Source organism: Aplidium turbinatum, chromosome 1 (assembly GCF_918807975.1).
Source record: "Aplidium turbinatum chromosome 1, kaAplTurb1.1, whole genome shotgun sequence".
Taxonomy (NCBI): domain Eukaryota; kingdom Metazoa; phylum Chordata; class Ascidiacea; order Aplousobranchia; family Polyclinidae; genus Aplidium; species Aplidium turbinatum.
Window position 1 is genome coordinate 43,143,567 of NC_137472.1, and position 19,440 is coordinate 43,163,006.

Genomic DNA, 19,440 nt, shown 5'->3' on the forward strand with positions numbered 1-19,440 from the left:
CGCCACGTTGTAAACTTGGTTTAAATTTTGTAAATAGATCTTCACTTTGGGCAGTCTTGTCAGGTCTGCCAAAGATTGAAGCTTCTAAGCCTGTACTCTGTCAGGCCATTGTTCTAGTCAGGTAGAACTGGTTACCGTTAAACCCTGTAATTTTAGTAGGTTGCTTACTGACATTCTCCGTAACATCGTGAAGGTCAATTGTCACCTCACCAAAGGTAAGTACCATACAGATTTTGTTTTTTGTAGCTTGTATATTGCTGTGTGTTAATTATGGCTCGTAAAAAGCCCAAGCAAACTCCAAGACGGAGTAAGCCAAATGGTTATGCTAGTGGCTCAACAGAGCAGCATGAGGCCGCCTCTAATATTAGTGGTCAACATGACAGTAGCGAAGAGCTGCCAGGTCTTGTTGTGTTAGAACAAGAGCTGGTTGAAATCGAGCTTGGCATAACTTCCATCGACATGGAGCTATGCTCAAGTGATGATTTCCTGAGCTCTTCTGAAGTTTTGGAGGTAAAGAAAAGATGCCTTGAACTTCAAAGGAAGCTCTCCCTTAAACGTTTAGATTTACTCAAATGCAAACCACAGCAATCAGGCTCAATAGAATCTAGGATGAACCGTATGGGGGAAAGCATTTATGGTTTGCTTGAAGCATGCTCTACCCTCATTCGAAGCTGTCGAGAGCAATCCAAGCGAGTGTCACATCAAACATCATCGGTAGTTATGGATGCAGGCAGTGACACAGGCAAAGCTGCTGAGTCTAGCAGTCACGTGACACCCCGTGAGAGTGGTGTAAAGATACCACCTGTAAAAGCAGAACAGGGTATCCTTCAGGGCAGCAGTAGTGCTAGTAATATTCTTAATCCTTACACATCTCCCTTTCGCACTGAAGCTAATAATAGTAGTGAATTTCCCATCGTCGTGCCTCAACCCCAGCTCAGTGCAGGGTTTCAAAATGTTCATGGTCCTCGGTTGTCGCTGGAGAAGTTTGACGGCAATGTGTTAAAGTTCTTTAACTTTAAAAGGCGTTTTGAACGATACATTGAGTCAAACTATCTAAGCTTTGAAGATCGCATCGCCTTTTTGGAGGACAATTGTGTAGGCCAGGCCTTGGAAGTAATATCTGGCCTGAGTTGCTTGCAAAATAGTGAAAGAGCATATGGAATGGCATGGGATAGATTGAGAAAAAGGTTTGGCAACCCTGGAAAACTCATGGCCAAAGTGAAGGAAGATTTGCTGCAAGGACCCCCTATTTCAGAGTGGGATGCGCCGGGCCTCACAAAGCTTTGCGACAAGATGTATAAGTGTGAAGTCAGTTTCGATGGCTGGGGTAAGTCCCATCTTTTAAACAGTGATGAGGTGCTTCAACGGCTGTTCCTGCGACTTCCTTATAAGCTAAAGGAGCAGTTCGTTAATGTTAATCACTTAGGATCGGACTGTGCCACGTTTGGTGATTTAAGAGTCTTGGTCGAGGATGCAGCCTCTCGAGCCGACAGCCAATATGGCCATCTTATGCAACCAGGCAAAGATGTTAAGAGAGCTCCACAACCATCGCTGGCTCGATCTAATCCGCAAGGTGGCTACAAGCGTGCTCCGGTTTGCACAACCCAAGAGCAGATTTCCCAATCTGCTAACCATAAACAAGAGTCCTGTTGTTTGTGTGCAGAGTCGCATGCCCTATGGAAGTGTGAGATGTTTAAACAAAAACCTGTTGCAGAAAGAAGAACCCTGGTGCAAAAGCATAGACTGTGTTTTTGTTGCTTGAGAGCAGGCCACAGAGTGGTTGATTGCAGATTTAAGAAATCTTGTGCAACGTGTGGATCGAGGCATAACTCACTTCTGCATGTAAACCGTGTGGAAGTGGAAAGTCCCTCTTCCCCGAGGAAGAGCATCTCAGCAACAACGTCCGCAACTGTGCCAGCTACATCTGGGACAACAATTTTTAAGGTTTTACCAGTTAAGGTATGGGCTGGGGACCCCTCCAACTATACCTATACTTATGCTTTTATCGATGAAGGGTCCAGCGTCAGTCTATGCTCCTCAAGCCTCGTATCTCGCTTAGGAGTTGCTGCGACGAAAAGCAATGTAGAGTTGCTGACCACCAATGCTGTCTCCTTTCATGACAAGAAAATTGATTTTTTGGCTGTGCAGGGAATGGAAGAGCAAGCTGTGTTTTCCGTTGCAGATGCTCTGGTGATGGACCAGATTGTTGATGTCAGCCACAGTATCCCCACCGAAGCACTTAGTAGTGCATATAGTCATTTGGAGGACTTAAAGTTCCCTGAACTAAAAGATAGGAAGGTTGAGTTGTTATTGGGTAGCGATCTTCACCAGGCTTATCTTTTGCAGGAAGTTCGTACTGGCGCACCAGGAGAACCATGTGGACTGCACACTCTTCTGGGTTGGACCATTTATGGGAAAGATGGCGGCGATAGGCAACTCAACTCACCAGTAATGGTAAACTTTCTTAGCGTAAAAGAGTCTTGCGATAGAATGTTAAATGTGTTGTTGCAGGATTTTAATGACATCGGTGAGCCACAGGTACCCTGTCCTTCAATTGAGGATAAACGTGCGCTGCAGATCATGCAGGACACGGTGAAGAAGGTGGATGGACACTATTCTGTAGGGCTGTTGTGGAAGGATGAAGACCCGGACTTGTGCAATAATCGCTCTATGGCACTCAAGCGCTTAGAGGGAATGAAGCGCCGATTTATTGCTGACCCGGAGTTATTCAATGAGTATCGTGGTAAAATGCAGGAATATGTTAAATGTGGCTATGCTGTGCCACTTGAAACTGGTGTGGTAGACACACCAGGGAAGACGTGCTATGTGCCCCATCACTGCACGACCAATGCGGCCAAGTTTAGAGTCGTTTTCGACTGCAGCGCGAAGTTTAAAGGCGTGTCATTAAATGACAAGCTGCTTCATGGCCCAGATCTCACCAATAACCTTATAGGAACATTGTTTCGCTTCAGGCAACATCCGATCGCTGTTGTGGGCGATATTAAGGCCATGTTTTCCCAAGTACGTGTAGACGAAGGAGACAGGGATGCCTTTCGATTCTTATGGTATCCGGACGATGATCTCAAGGGGGAACCTGTCGACTACCGTATGCAAACTCATGTGTTTGGAGCAAAGTCGTCGCCATGCTGTGCTGCCTTCGCACTTCGGATGACTGCCAAAGACAATGAAGCAGGTGCTGATCAAAACACTGTTAACACAGTTTTAAAAAATGTTTATGTTGACGATATTTGTCATTCATGTGAATCGCCGGATCAGGCTATCGAACTAATACAACAACTGCGTGAACTATTACAAAGTGGCGGCTTCCATTTAACTAAATTCCTGTCTAACAGTGCAGAGGTCTTGAGTTCTGTGTTGCAGGAAGACTTGGCGTCGAAGGTCGATTTGCCTCAGTGCCAGCTTCCAACGCAGAAAACCCTTGGTGTTGTGTGGAATGCTGCGAGCGATTGCATGGAGGTGAGGGTGAGTATCCAACAAAAGCCTAACACCCGGAGAGGCGTTCTCTCCATGATTTCGCAAACATACGACCCACTAGGTCTAATACAACCCTTCATTTTACCTGCTAGGCAACTCCTGCAGCAGGCATGTGACGCTCAACTTGATTGGGATGAACCCCTTAATGGCCTTGGGCCAGTAAACATTAATTGGGAAGCTTGGTTAAAGGCCCTTCCAGAGCTTGAATGTGTTTCCATCGCTAGAAGCCTGACTCTTTTTGGTAAATGTGCTATCCGCTTTGAATTGCATGGTTTTTGTGATGCCAGTACCAGTGGCTATGGGGTCGTGTTTTATGTTAAAGTGTTTTATGATGATTCTGTAGTAATTTGTAATTTTCTATTTGGCAAGGCTCGAGTGGCTCCATTAAAGCCTGTTAGCGTACCTCGCCTGGAGCTCACTGCTGCTGTGCTCGCTGCCAAAGTCTGCAATTTTATCCTGACGGAGTGTGATTTTAAATTCAATTGTGTTGTCTTATGGACAGACTCAACTGTTGTGCTGCGTTACATTAATAATACTTCGACTCGTTTCCACACCTTTGTGGCTAATAGGCTGAGCACTATTCACATGCTTACCAGTGTCAATCAATGGCATTATGTACCGACTACTTTAAACCCCGCTGACCTCGCGTCTCGGGGAGTTTGGCCTGATAAAGTTAATACCGCTAAGCTTTGGTTTAATGGTCCTAAGTTTTTGCATGATGTCACGAGCAATTGGCCAAACCAGCCCGACTTTGTTGGCGGAATTTCGTCAGACGATCCAGAGGTTAAAAGCATTGAATATTGCTCAGCTCAGCAACACGCGATTACGGACTCAGACTCTCTCTGTCGGTTGTTTACCCGCTACTCGCATTTCCACGATCTGCAAAGAACGGTTGCATGGTTGCTTCGCTTCAAATTGTACCTGAAAAGGAAATGCCGAGATGACTCCTTGACTGTTAAGACAGATTCGCTCAGTGTCGAGGAGATGGACGAAGCTGAACTTGCCATTGTCACAGCCGCCCAGCATCAAGCATACCCGACGGTGTTCGCAGTTCTCCATAACCACCCAGGATTTGACGCCCCGGTGGAACTCGTGTCCGACCTGCAGTTGAAGAAGCATGTGGCTTTGAAGGAGCTACAGTCCCTAAACCCCTATGTTGTTAACGAAACGTTAAGAGTTGGTGGGCGATTGCAACAATCTTCTCTGTCAAGCGGAAGAAGGCATCCGATCATTCTCCCATATCAGCACCCAATCACCGATCTAGTGATCATGAGGTATCACGAACGAGAAGGACACATGGGATGCTCACAAGTCCTTACCGCCATTGCTTCCCGTTATTGGATTGTCAAAGGGCGATCAGCTGTCAAAAGGGTCTTGCATTCCTGTATGAACTGTCGTTTTTGGAAAGCTACCGCCGGAAAACAGCAGATGGGCAACTTACCTGCTCCACGCGTAAACAAATCCATTCCTTTTCAAGCTGCTGGCACTGACCTTCTTGGTCCATTGATGGTAAAGAGCGGCCGCAGCAGTGTTAAGCGATATGTTTGTATTTTTAATTGTTTGGCGACCCGTGCTGTGCACTTTGAGGTCGTGCAATCCCTGGAGGCAAGTGCATTCATTCAAGCCTACCGAAGATTCTGCAGCCGTAGAAACGTTTGTCCTACTGATCTGTACAGTGACAACGGAGGAAACTTTGTTGCTGCAGACCGCGAACTTCGGCAAGGACTCAAGAACCTCCATCAAAAGAAAGTCACCGATGCCTTACTTCGGCATGAAACGAACTGGCACTTCAACCCTCCGCGTGCTTCACATCAAGGCGGCTTCTACGAAATATTTTTTCGTTTATTAAGAAAATTGATGCGGTCGCTGGTAGGAAACGCTACGTTGGATGAGTTCGACCTTCTAACGCTGGTAGCAGAGATTGAAAGAATTTTAAACGATCGTCCCATCACTTCGCTCCCATCGTCACCAGATGATCTGCAAGCCCTGACTCCAAGTATGATACTCACCGGATCAGCTTGTGACACCCTACCGCCAGATGTTTTTATGAAGGCTGACGGTTATCGACGCTCTTGGAGAAAGACCCAATACCTCACAAACAAGTTTTGGGAACAATGGCTGTTGCAATATCTCCCTCTGTTGCAGCCCCGACAAAAGTGGTTTGGCACATCTCCAAGCTTGAAACCAGGCGATTTGGTACTGGTAACGGACGAGGCAACTAAACGTGGGCACTGGCCCAAGGCTATTGTAAAGGAAGTTATGCCGGACACTAATAAACTTGTCAGACGCGTGCGAGTAAAGGTTGCTGACGGTACAGAGTTTGTTCGCGACATCAGAAAGATCTGCCTGCTAGAGGGCAGTATGGACTTTTAAAATGACAATTTTGTTTTCTAGGCTGGCTGGTTGGCACGATTGCACAACTGACATTGCTCATGCTGCTTAGGTTTCATATTTGAATTGTATTGCGTGTTTGTGTTTATTTTACTATTATTATTCTTGTGCTCCTCACTACCGCAGCTAGCGCGGCGTCGTCGATGCATTTGCATCCAGCAGTTCTGCCATAACTGTGTTATTGACTCCCATTAATAGTGTTGTTTCTATTTGCATCCTGCAGTTATTTACACTGTAGCAGTCTAGCTCTGTTTTTGGTCTGACTATTTCACACACCTGTCTCACTACTAATGCTTTTGCTATGTGCGATATTATTTTTCGTGTTTTGTCAATTCATTGCTTAATTATCACGACTCGACTTAACAGTCGCGTGTTTTTTCTGGTAGCCTACTTTTGCTCTGACGTTAATGTCACTTGCGCTGGTCATAGCATTGTGCAGTATTAGGTTGTATGTGTGCTTTTGTTTATGCCATATCCCCACTTCTGCCACTGGTACCATGTATGCTATCATTTGTTTTTCGTGTATCCGTTTATGCTGACTTCCAGTTGTCGGTAGACTTATGTTTTTGTGCTTAATTTTAGCAATCGCTAAGCATGTTGGTCAAAAGGGTTTTTTAACTCCTCTTGGGCGTGTCTTCGATGTCCTTCTGTAGGCTACTGTTATGCATGTTCTATTAAGTTTGTGTGTAATGCAAGCCAGCCTTTGTGTTGCAATTGTGATCCTTGCTAACCGCGAATATTTTTGATTCTGGTCGATATTTGCATAATTCATGTTCATTGTCGTTTATTTGGCCACCTTGTGGCAATTAGTTGGTTTGTATTTTGCTTCGTTGTAATCGTTTTACAGTGGTAAAACCCTCATTTGTTAAACTCTGGTTTTGGGGGTGGGTATGTTAGAAACGATTCCCCGCCCATTTAATATTATTGTTGTATCTCTGCTCCATTCTATTTTCATGCTTGAGTGACCCGGCCATGCATTAACAATTTTTGCTAGTTGATCTTTCTTTTTACGTTTTGGCATGGACTGGAGTGGTCATTGTTTTATAAATCTGGAGAACTGGAGATTTGGAGTGACTAGGGAATATGTAAGAATTCGGTAAGCAACTGTTTGTTTCGTTTTATTATTGTCGTTTTCAATACACCATTTCTTCTAATAAGTAAGGCCTGCACTTTATCCAGTCTAGGCAGAAAACGTTTGAGACACATGATACCAAAGCAGGACAATCAGTTTAAGTGACACGATCGCAAGTCGCAACAGCGACTTGCACATTACATATACGCTGACATGAAAGCGTAAGTAATTCCACGTTGCTTATGGGTAATTCGACGCGACTTATGGGTAATTCGACGCAAGTCGAATTACCCATAAGCCCCATAAGTCGCGTCGAATTACCCATAAGCTCCATAAGTCACGTCGAATTACCCAAATGCCCCATAAGTCGCGTCGAATTACCCATAAGCAACGTGGAATTACTTAGCCTACGCCTCATGTCAGCGTATATGTAATCTGCAGGCTTTGGTATTGTGCACGTTATAACGTCCGCGTTTTGTCGCTTCTACCTTTTATAGATCTGTGCTAAGTTTGTCGTGTATTGTTTTTTCGTTGTGATGGTCAGAAATAAAAACAAACTAAACTGATAATATTGTGAGCGTTCTCGAAACATTACCCATATAAACAAATTAAGCAAAAATTTCCCGAGCGCTTGCGTGGCTGAGTGGTTAAGGCAAAGGCTATTGAATTTGGTGACACGGGTTTGATTCCCACCCTTGCCATTATTCTTTTTTTTCTTTGATTATCAAGTTCAAAGCAAGAATTAAGCCTCTAGCTGAGTGCGAGAACGATTGCTATGCTGCAGTCACCTGGTTCATAGGGAAAATTGCCCAATGTTAAGGTGTTTTATCGGACAAAACACTCCATCTGCTGCAGCAAACTGCAGATTACACATAAGCGGACGGGAAGGCAACGAAGCCAATCTTCGTGTCCACCTTTAGGCATGCCTTCAAGTGTCCTGCTCTTGAGCGGTGTCGAACTATATTTTGGAACGCCCAGCCCGTGCTCCTCACCACTCGGCTATGCAGCCGACTACTATAGGCTTCTAGACGGCTATAGACTACACTCTACACTATACAGGCTTATGGGTAATTCGACGTTACTTCTATGTAATTCAATGTTACTTATGGTGCCTATGGGTAATTCGACGCGACTTATGGGGCTTATGGGTAATTCGACGCGACTTATGGGGCTTATGGGTAATTCGACGCGACTTATGGGGCTTATGGGTAATTCGACGCGACTTATGGGGCTTATGGGTAATTCGACGCGACTTATGGGGCTTATGGGTAATTCGACGCGACTTATGGGGCTTATGGGTAATTCGACGCGACTTATGGGTAATTCGACGCGACTTATGGTGCTTATGGGTACTTATGGGTACTTATGGGTACTTATGGGGCTTATGGGTAATTCGTGGGACCCGCTGCGTCTCGGGAATGGCAAGCCAAAACGAGGGGACCAGCTGACTTGCCTATATGTAATTTCGCTGCTTCCTGTTGTCAGTTGTATCGCATCTGTGATGACAGTGTTCTGTAGGCTACGCCATCGCAATAGGCGCAAATAAAATCATGATTATTATTTACCTACTAGGCCTACACTGGCTTTAGTCAGTGAGTATTGATAGCATTGATAGAACTCTACCGTACCAGAACGGATAGCCTTTCCCTGCTTGACTTCTTTCTCTTGAAGTTTTCCTCACCTCGACGAACTTTAATATTCTTAAAAATAGAACACCAAACCATGTTCTGCCTCGTCTGCATTGTAAACCTGAAAAAGGTGGAGGCCTTCATCGTGATAAGTTTTGTTAATTTCTAGCAAAAAGGGGCAACGCTGCTACATCTGCATCACCAGCGTCACCATGCAACACCTGGTTAATAATCCGTGACGATTTCAGAATCGTCACTGCCCTTAAAATTCCCGATGCCAAGATGAACAGTAAGTTTGGCTGCAGCTGTCATTAACTCGGAACCTCGCGCACTCACATTATTCGTGCTTGCACACTTGCTCAGAGCCTCAGGCTATCTTTAGGTTAAGTTATAAGTTTGAGAACAAGTCCTTGTCAAACCGAGTCCGTTTCCCTTAAACCGCTGGTTGACTGTAATTTACTGATAAGCTACAGAGGTTAGTCTATCAAATTAAATAAAAGGATAGCTTAACACATACCGGTACAAATATTGTAATATACGATTTTACAGAAATAGAATGTGCTGCGCCTCCTGCATGTAATCATTTGTAAGGAGTGTTCACCAACAGAAAGCCTATCTACCTCTAAACCAGAGATGTGTTGTTGGGAGAGGGTCATTGATGCGGGTCGTCTTATCCGGGTGGCGTCGATGTCGTCCCTTGCCGATGTCGTGACATCGATGTCGTTCCCTCAAATATCGGGATGCGCAATTATTTACGCCAACAGAAAAAGTTTCATGAGTAAATTTATTGTTTCATGAACACAAAGATAAAAAACAATTAAAAAGCAATGCCGTACCATTTTCAAAGTTTTTGACTTAGGTTACTCAACTACATTTCCATATTAAAATTGTTATTTTGTATCGTAGCCTCAGAGCCTCTGGTAGCCTATTCTCTTTTTCAGATGTTTGCTATGGATGTTTGCTATCAGTTCAGTTATGGTTGTAGATCAGTGTTTCTCAGCCTTTTGTGGTTCATGACCCCTTTTAGGTGATTAATACAGCCTGATACCCCCTTCCTGTTATGTTTTTTTTTTTATAGATATACAAATTAGCACAAAAATACATTTCAATAACATTTAATTTCAAACAACTATGGTGAATGTCACAACTTTTAAGGCGATGGTTGACTCTGTAACTGCATGGCCAACTTCGAAATTAGTGTTTAGGGGTGCTTGATAACGCCAATCTCATATCATCTTCAACTTTCCTTCGATTTCTTGCCTTCGTTTTGATATGGACAAGACAAGACCCTGGGACAAGAGCTGAAAAAAGATTTTCGCAGCGAGGTAGCATATATTGTGGCAAATGGAAATAATATTCGAAAAGCTTGTTCAGATAGTTGTGGGTATGATTTACACACGGCATAGCACACCAGAACTGAGAGAGTGGCATTTCATGAAAAAGTCACATGGGAAAGAATCCTTTTGATGATCGTAACATGGCTGGTCTTGTTATTCATCTGGAATATCAGCAACATCCAAATCAGTAGGGAATTGATTTTGTACAAATGCGGCATCTCTTTTTTTAAGCTCAGGGAAATATCGTTCTACCTGAACAAACGATGATAAATTGGCCTACAACTCAGCTGCGTACCGTTTTTTTTCGTAACAGTGCAACCAATTAGTCACTTGCTACAACATTATACTGTATACTAAAGTGATTGCTGCAAAGATTTTTCATTTATTTGAAAGTTTTTGCGATTTCGAAAATCTTGTATGAATATCTTTGCGACCCCCATGAAATGACCTTCACGACCCCCAGGTTGAGAAACGCTGTTGTAGATTAATTTTATGTTTCGAATCATGATTTCGATTCAGTTCAATTTTCAAGGGTTTTAGTTTTTTTGTTGAAGTTTATAATCCCCCGATGACAGCAGAAGAACGCAAATAACGAACTAAAAGAACACAAATATTATAGAAAACATTTTGCAAGGTTAAAAACAATGAACATTCATTACGGGTCCCTACAAATTCATTCGGTGTATAATCAAGTTAGGCATTATTTGGCTGCAACGTTTTCGATCTGGAAGTTTGTTTTTTTCTTTGCAATGAACTCATACTCGCAGAAAAGCAAGGTATCATTCGCAGATCATCCGAACTACAATGCTGGTATTCGGGATGTTGCTGTAGCAGCTACAGCTGGGTAGGCTGTGGACGGATGCTCCAGTCCAGACAATTCGACGTCCGCTGGGTCCCACGAATTACCCATAAGCCCCATAAGTACCCATAAGTACCCATAAGCACCATAAGTCGCGTCGAATTACCCATAAGTCGCGTCGAATTACCCATAAGCCCCATAAGTCGCGTCGAATTACCCATAAGCCCCATAAGTCGCGTCGAATTACCCATAAGCCCCATAAGTCGCGTCGAATTACCCATAAGCCCCATAAGTCGCGTCGAATTACCCATAAGCCCCGTAAGTCGCGTCGAATTACCCATAAGCCCCATAAGTCGCGTCGAATTACCCATAGGCACCATAAGTAGCATTGAATTACATAGAAGTAACGTCGAATTACCCATAAGCCTGTATAGTGTAGAGTGTAGTCTATAGCCGTCTAGAAGCCTAGTAGTCGGCTGCATAGCCGAGTGGTGAGGAGCACGGCGCGTCGAATTACCCATAAGCCCCATAAGTCGCGTCGAATTACCCATAGGCACCATAAGTAGCATTGAATTACATAGAAGTAACGTCGAATTACCCATAAGCCTGTATAGTGTAGAGTGTAGTCTATAGCCGTCTAGAAGCCTAGTAGTCGGCTGCATAGCCGAGTGGTGAGGAGCACGGGCTGGGCGTTCCAAAATATAGTTCGACACCGTTCAAGAGCAGGACACTTGAAGGCATGCCTAAAGGTGGACACGAAGATTGGCTTCGTTGCCTTCCCGTCCGCTGATGTGTAATCTGCAGTTTGCTGCAGCAGATGGAGTGTTTTGTCCGATAAAACACCTTAACATTGGACAATTTTCCCTATGAACCAGGTGACTGCAGCATAGCAATCGTTCTCGCACTCAGCCAGAGACTTAATTCTTGCTTTAAACTTGATAATTAAAGAAAAAAAAGAATAATGACAAGGGTGGGAATCAAACCCGTGTCACCAAATTCAATTGCCCTTTGGCTATACCATTCCGCCACGCAATCGCTCGTGAAATCTTCGCTTAATTTGTTTATATATGTAATGTTTCGAGAACGCTCACAATATTATCAGTTTAGTTTGTTTTTATTTCTGACCATCACAACGAAAAAACAATATACGACAAACTTGGCAGAGGTCTATAAAAGGTAGAAGCGACAAAACGCGGACGTTATAACGTGCATGATACCAAAGCAGGACAATCAGTTTAAGTGACACGATCGCAAATCGCAACAGCGACTTGCAGATTACATATACGTTGACATGAAGGCGTAAGTAATTCCACGTTGCTTATGGGTAATTCGACGCGAGTCGAATTACCCATAAGCCCCCTAAGTCGCGTCGAATTACCCAAATGCCCCATAAGTCGCGTCGAATTATCCATAAGCAATGTGGAATTACTTACGCCTCATGTCAGCGTATATGTAATCTGCAGGTTGCTGTTGCGACTTGCGACCGTGTCATGTTAAACTGATTGTCCTGCTTTGGTATCATGCACGTTATAACGTCCGCGTTTTGTCGTTTCTACCTTTTATAGATCTGTGCTAAGTTTGTCGTATATTGTTTTTTCGTTGTGATGGTCAGAAATAAAAACAAACTAAATTGATAATATTGTGAGCGTTCTCGAAACATTACCGATATAAACCAAATTAAGCAAAGATTTCACGAGTGCTTCCGTGGCGGAGTGGTATAGCCGAAGGGCTATTGAATCTGATGACACGGGTTTGATTCCCACCCTTGCCATTATTCCTTTTTTTTCTTTAATTATCAAGTTTAAAGCAAGAATTAAGTCTCTGGCTGAGTGCGAGAACGATTGCTATGCTGCAGTCACCTGGTTCATAGGGAAAATTGTCCAATGTTAAGGTGTTTTATCGGACAAAACACTCCATCTGCTGCAGCAAACTGCAGATTACACATAAGCGGACGGGAAGGCAACGAAGCCAATCTTCGTGTCCACCTTTAGGCATGCCTTCAAGTGTCCTGCTCTTGAGCGGTGTCGAACTATATTTTGGAACGCCCAGCCCGTGCTCCTCACCACTCGGCTATGCAGCCGACTACTAGGCTTCTAGACGGCTATAGACTACACTCTACACTATACAGGCTTATGGGTAATTCGACGTTACTTCTATGTAATTCAATACTACCTATGGTGCCTATGGGTAATTCGACGCGACTTATGGGGCTTATGGGTAATTCGACGCGACTTATGGGGCTTATGGGTAATTCGACGCGACTTATGGGGCTTATGGGTAATTCGACGCGACTTATAGGGCTTATGGGTAATTCGACGCGACTTATGGGGCTTATGGGTAATTCGACGCGACTTATGGGTACTTATGGGTAATTCGACGCGACTTATGGGGCTTATGGGTACTTATGGTGCTTATGGGTACTTATGGGTAATTCGTGGGACCGCGTCCGCTACAATCTGGCAACCTTGTGACTAAATGTAATTTTTTGTTGCTTTTTGCATACCAAGGTTGCGTAATGCGATGCTTGTTTTTGTTTCTTGTTGAAATATAAGATGTAAATTGTCTGTAGGAATTCGCAATTTTCCATAAATTTATTTGGAGTTTTAAAATTTTTTATGCAGTGTCATTGAGCAATATCAAGTATCGTATTACTGGTTCAGCTCTGGGAGTGTGCTTGAACGACACATATAAAACAAAGTTCTTCATTCAATGGCACCTAGGTAATAAATGGAATAGTTCACAGGCAACACCATGCAAAAAGTTCATTTTGTAAATCTCAGTGGCCAGGCCTGCATCGGTGGTCAATATTCCACAAAGTATTTGAAACTGGGCAGTGGCTATTTGACCGGCGCCGGTCTTTGAATCTGAAACACTATTTGACCGGTCATGACGTCACTATATAGGCATTTTTTTCTTTTTTAAAGCAAAAGACGAGAAGAGTGCCTATATAAGTTCTAAATTCAACTCCTATGTTCAACTGATTCGGTAGCGCTTAGGATACGTATCGGGTTGGTGCTCCAGAGGGAATGAGTTCGATACTACGGGGAAGCGTTTTTTTTTTATTTTTAGCTAAATTTTGACCCGAAGTGACTCAATCGTTAGGCTTCTGCATTTTTGTGGTCAATTTTTAATTTGAGTAGCTTACAGCCCAATTTTTTATGTCTTCAAATATGAGTAATAAAGTTAAGAGTTTTTTAATTTTCTTGAATTTAAGAATTTCTCTGAATAATTTTCCATTTGTCATAAGAGGATGTGACCGTGTTTGCTCGTTTGCCGAACGACGCAAAAATGTAATGACGAACGGAAAATTACCCAGAGAAATTCTCAAATTTCAGAAAATAAAAAACTCTAACTTTATTAACTTAATTTTATGTTTTAATTTCCTTGAATTTAAGAATTTCTCTGGATAATTTTCCGTTTGTCATAAGAGGATGTGACCGTGTTTGCCGAACGACGCAAAAATGTAATGCGGACTCACTCCCTCTGGAGCACCAACCGGAGACTTATCCTACGCGCCACCGAATCAGTTGAATATAACTGTCGAATTTAGAACTTATATAGGCACTCTTGTCTTTTGCTTTGAAAGAGGAAAAGAAAAAAATGCCTATATAGTGACGTCATGACCGGTCAAATAGTGTTTCAGATTCAAAGACCGGCGCCGGTCAAATAGCCAAACTGCCTTGAAACTGCTAGACTTTCTCAAATGAACTGTCTTATTCCGAGAATAAAGTAGCCTACATGGTATACCGGTGCGTTAGCACCTAGTCACTTCAGCATGAAGATGCTTTTATTTTTTTACAGACTTTTTAATAATAAAGAAAAACTGAGTTTAAAAGCCTCGTAACGTATTACTTAGAACTACATTATATATCTCATATCATAGATCAGGATCAGGGTGGTCCAAACCCTGGCACGCGGGCCGCATGCGGCCCGCGTGAAGCTTTTGTGTGGTCCGCAAATGCTTTGTGCATGCCTGAATTATTAGTGCTAAATCCAAGGTTTAAAAATACACCTACGTTTTATAAATACATTACCTTCGCCACAACCCTAAATAAGTCGCGCATAATCGGGTCAATAGGTAACTATGAGGGAACAATGTCGGTTTGTGACGACACAAACGTGCGTTGATATTTTGCTTTTGTTGCTAGCACTTTCTCAGTTATGAAGGCACTTTCTCCCTTATGAAGCGATTAAAAAGCGACACACGGAACAGAATGGCCGATGAAACCCTGGATGCCTGCTTACGTCTGTCGACCACTGAATTTAAACTAAAGATCGACACTATATGCAAAAGCAAAAAACAATAATTTGTTTTGGTTTGCTAATTTGTTGACGTGTTATGTATCGCATCTTTTTTACCAGCTGAAAATCACTTTTTGAGTCGCAAGCAGAGATTAAAAACTTAGTGAGTTAGACGTGCAGCAAAACATTAGGTCGATCAGAACAGCAAACTCAGTCCTTTCATTGCAACTGTATTTTGTCAGCGACAAGATTTGTTAATGTTCATAGCCTGCGAACAGTAAGAATGTAGCTAACACAGATCGATCTATAGAAAAGAAGTTTAAAATCGCAACCTAATTAAGTTTTTATTTAACAACGTTTCTACTTTCAGCAACGCCTTATCATTTCTCACTATGCGGCCCGTGAAGTTTTTCTCAGATCCTAATGTGGCCCTTCATGTTCGCAGTCTTGGACCACCTTGTCATAGATCATTCATAGTGTTTTTGTGTAAGCTTCTAGGCCAATGGTGGGCACAACTCTTCAACACATATTCTGTGGCTCTTGTATTGAATCTTAATATTACAAAAAAATTAAGTTTATATTTTATAAATATGTTCTCTCGCAAATTCAACCAAGCAGTGATGTACCTAAGGTATGGCAGGCATGGCTCGAGCCATGGGTGCCACATTGACAGAGGCGAGAAAATCGGTTTGTAAAAATTAAAATTTGTTACTTACACTTTCTTCGAAATCTAATTTACACCCAATACAATACAAAGATCAAAAAGGAGTCTCTTACTGTAACCATTGTTAAACAATAGAATTGTGACGTTGCAAAAACAACATTGTGCCTCTCCTGGCTCATTTTGCGTTCAGTCAGCAACTATTGGAAGTTTCATAAGTCGCTAAGCAGCAAATTAATTGAAGCATAGAAGTAACACCAGAATTTATTTATTCAGTTTTATAAGAATTTATAACTTTTTAAATTCAAAACATGGTGCAACCTTGACAAATGAACACTTGGAAGAATTAATTTGCACAACATTAACAACTTATCGTCCAAATTTTCAGAGATTAGCGAGTCAAGTACAAAACTGATATGGATAAACAATGATTGTGTTTTTATTGCTGTTATGTTATTTTGTGTCATCTGATTTTGCGGCTCGCCGGTGTTTATAGTTTATCCGCAAGCGGCTCTTTCTTAGAACAACTTTGCCCACCCCTGTATCTAGGCCATAAGATTTCAGCTCGATGCAGTTCAGAAATACCTTTTTTGGCTAACTAAATTCAAGCAACTCATTTTATAATGACTGCTTTGTTGCTGCTTCAAGGTGTTTGCGGCATTTTTTTATTTGTAATTTTATGTTATTAAAATGTGGAATGGCCCGTTTCGGCGAGTCCGATTCGGCTAATCCGATTCGGCTAATCCGATTCGGCTAGTCCGATTCGGCGAGTTCCCTATTCGGCGAGAGCCTTTTTTGGCGAGTGCCCTATTCGGCGAGATTTTGAAATTTTATTTTTGAAAGGGAATTATTGGGTACCGTAGCCTAAACCATAGCCGTAACTGTTTTCACATCGTTTTAACGTCGCTGAACGTGCAGAAAGGAATAAAAATAAAATGTTTGAACTATTAAATTAAAATTCGTCAGTTCAGTTCATATTTCTGACCATCATATCAAAAACAATACACGTCAACATAGCAAAGGTAGAAGCGACAAAACGCAAAAACGTGCTTGAATTCGTCATGTCAGTTCAGTTGTTTTTAAGGTAGAAGCGACAAAACGCGAACGTTAAAACGTGCTTGTGACCGGAGTAAGTTATTAAGTTGAAAGAAATTTAGCACGGTCGCAACACCTTCAGAAAAATTTAAGATGTAAAGAGAAAATAAAAAAAAGAAAATGTTACAAAAAAAAAATCATGTTTATATCTATAAGTTTGTACTTTTGAATAGTTAAAATGATTAGTTTGGATCAACAAATGTGTGGCCTACAGCTTGGAATGAAAGGAAATTATCGGGTACGGTACCGTAGCCTAATTATCCCTACCAGCAAAAATTTGTTCCAAGAACCTAGTTAGCCTAGCAGTTCATTTTTACATTGAAGTAACAGAATGAAATTGCTAACCAAATGTGTGGCCAATTGTTTTAACGTCGCTAAACGTTGAAATCATGTGGAAAAGAGAACTTTGATGACTAGGATACGTTGCAAGCCTTAAAGCAGCCGGCGGCCATGGCCGCTAGGTAGTGCTTGAATGACCGCCTGTGCTACCTCCTCCGTCGGCCAAGTTTGGCCGCCGGTTTCTTCTAGCCAAATATTTGATTTCGCAATAGAATGATTGTGGATTAAATGTCGAAAATATGCAGTATCAAAGAGTGACGCAGAATTAGGTCAGCTCATCATAGTCACTACTGTTGTATTGAATATATCCAGCTGCGATCACCAGCGCTGTAAGTCTTGTTTGCAATTCCCGATGTTTATTTTAACAAAGTGTTAATCCGAAGTGCTAATTTACATCAGCTGGCAATATTGTCGTTTTTATATCGATTCAATGTTGTCGGACATTGAATCGTTGTTAAAAAGGAGAACTAGGTTAGTTGACATCCGTGGGTAAAACACGTGTCTTCATAGTTGAGAACGCTGTGGGTTAGTGACTTCACACCCTCAATGGTGACATCATAACGACATAAATGGTTGGGTTTTATGAAAGGCGGCATGCAGTTGAAACAATTTACTGAGCTGCAAGCAGTTAAAACAATTTAGGGTCGTTAGATGGTCCCGCAATACCGTTTACAATCCCGATAAAGCATTTAATGTGTGGTACAACGATTCTATTGCAGGACGTCGCCCAGACTTCAACAACGCTGTTCCGGCGGGTCGATTGCCCTCTTGATTAGAATTGAAATTGTGATGAATTTTGTAACTTGGTTGGTTGAATTAAGCAACGTTGAATTTGCGTTCTTTTACTGTTATACGTTACGTGGCGCGCCTTCTGACCAAGACGTTTAATTTCTGATTGTCGCATTTGCCGCGTGCCGGGAGCCGTGGTTTCTGGAGAGTATTTGCCATTGTGTGTTGAGTTTCATTTCATTATCGAAAAAAGCAAGCTAGAGAAATGAATGTGTACCACGGATTTAAGTTGTCGTGTTAAAGCCATTGTAAGTTTATACAAAATCAGGTTTTTATCCCAACTCGCGCTCAATAAATCAAAAAACAACAAGAAACAATTGCAAGTATGATTCAGGCAGACCGAGGAGGGATTGTAGGTAGGCAGTGAGCACCTACTCATGTAACCAAACGCTAAGTGATCATTTTAACATTGTTGCAAGTTTAATGCTATTTACTTGTGCTATCGTTATTGTATTTTGGCCTCCAAGCACGCAGATTTGGCCGCCGAGAAGGAGCTCTCGGTAGGCCACGAGTTTTAAGGCCTGCGTTAAAACTGAGAAACGGAAAAATCACGATGCCAAACAACACCATTGAAACTTCCACAGGACGCATCCAGTGGAATAATTAACCAAGCTAACAATTAACAACGTCTGGAAAAACGTTGAATAACTCGCATGATCAGCAGCAACCAATTCCCAGACAGCAAAATCCGTCATTTTTACAATGCAAAAATGATGTTCTTTTACTGTCTGCGTAGTTGCGAAATCTATGACGCTTCACTCTTTTCAGTTTCATTTCCATGGAAAGACTGAAACAGAATTGTTTACTACGCCTTGTCTTTGTGATCACGTGATCGTGAGACGGTGAGTTTCCTTTGCTTTGCCAAGAATAGATATGACGCAATAAAAATTTTTATTATAATTTCACGGTTATAAAAGTGTTATGTTGTTTCAGGCAAATAATGTTGTAGAGTGCGCGTATAGCTAGTAGCTACGCCGTTTCACCAACAAAACCAGGACTTTCAATAACAGAAACACAACATACGCGCTTTGAAACGGCAGCAACAACTCTAGTCTGTATGTTCCCTGAGATCAGGATGCACATTTGTTTCTTATTGATCGATTCGACCAAATTAACTGAGGTGTTAGTGCCGGGTGCATAAGCAATAAGCACAGTCTCGCCAAAGCACGAAGAGGAACTGAAGCTGTTTCACAATCACAGCAGCAGTGCATGCGAGGCCAAGACGAGATGCCCTTCACTAGATTTAACGTTGATTTTACATCTGACTCATAACTTCATGCTCAACCAAGCAGGATCTCATCCCAAACACCAAATCCGCCTTTTTTGGTTTGGTGGGTTGTAAATCTTTATCTTCGGACTGACAAAGCCTTGATAAGTTATTCCTGGTAGTTTCGCATACTTGTGTTGTAGAGGCTTTTGACGTAGGGTTGGTTACCGACATTGGCAGCGAAGTTTACGATTGCTGAAATGTTGTTGCCAGGAAATTATTCCATCCATTTGGTTGCCGCTGAATGGAGAGCAGTCCTAAGAATGCGTTGCTCAAGCGCACACCCCGAGAGTCGAACCAGCGGCGCTTGATCTTGAAGATTCTT

The 19,440-nt window shown here is 42.4% G+C and overlaps 1 protein-coding gene across 1 annotated transcript; it reads left to right on the forward strand.

Moving 5' to 3' along the window:
• The first annotated feature begins 270 nt into the window (after positions 1 to 270).
• Positions 271 to 5,868, forward strand: LOC145766073 (uncharacterized). The gene is made up of 2 exons (XM_082577732.1): positions 271 to 3,736; positions 3,998 to 5,868. The coding sequence occupies exons 1-2, from the start codon at positions 271 to 273 to the stop codon at positions 5,866 to 5,868; spliced, it is 5,337 nt and encodes a 1,778-aa protein (XP_082433858.1).
• The last annotated feature ends 13,572 nt before the right edge of the window (positions 5,869 to 19,440 follow it).

Coding starts and splice junctions, on each gene's coding strand:
- LOC145766073 (XM_082577732.1), top strand. CDS start 271: ATGGCTCGTAAAAAGCCCAAGCAAACTCCAAGACGGAGTAAGCCAAAT. Junction 3,737..3,997: donor TAGAAGCCTGACTCTTTTTG/GTAAATGTGCTA, acceptor TCTTATGGACAG/ACTCAACTGTTGTGCTGCGT.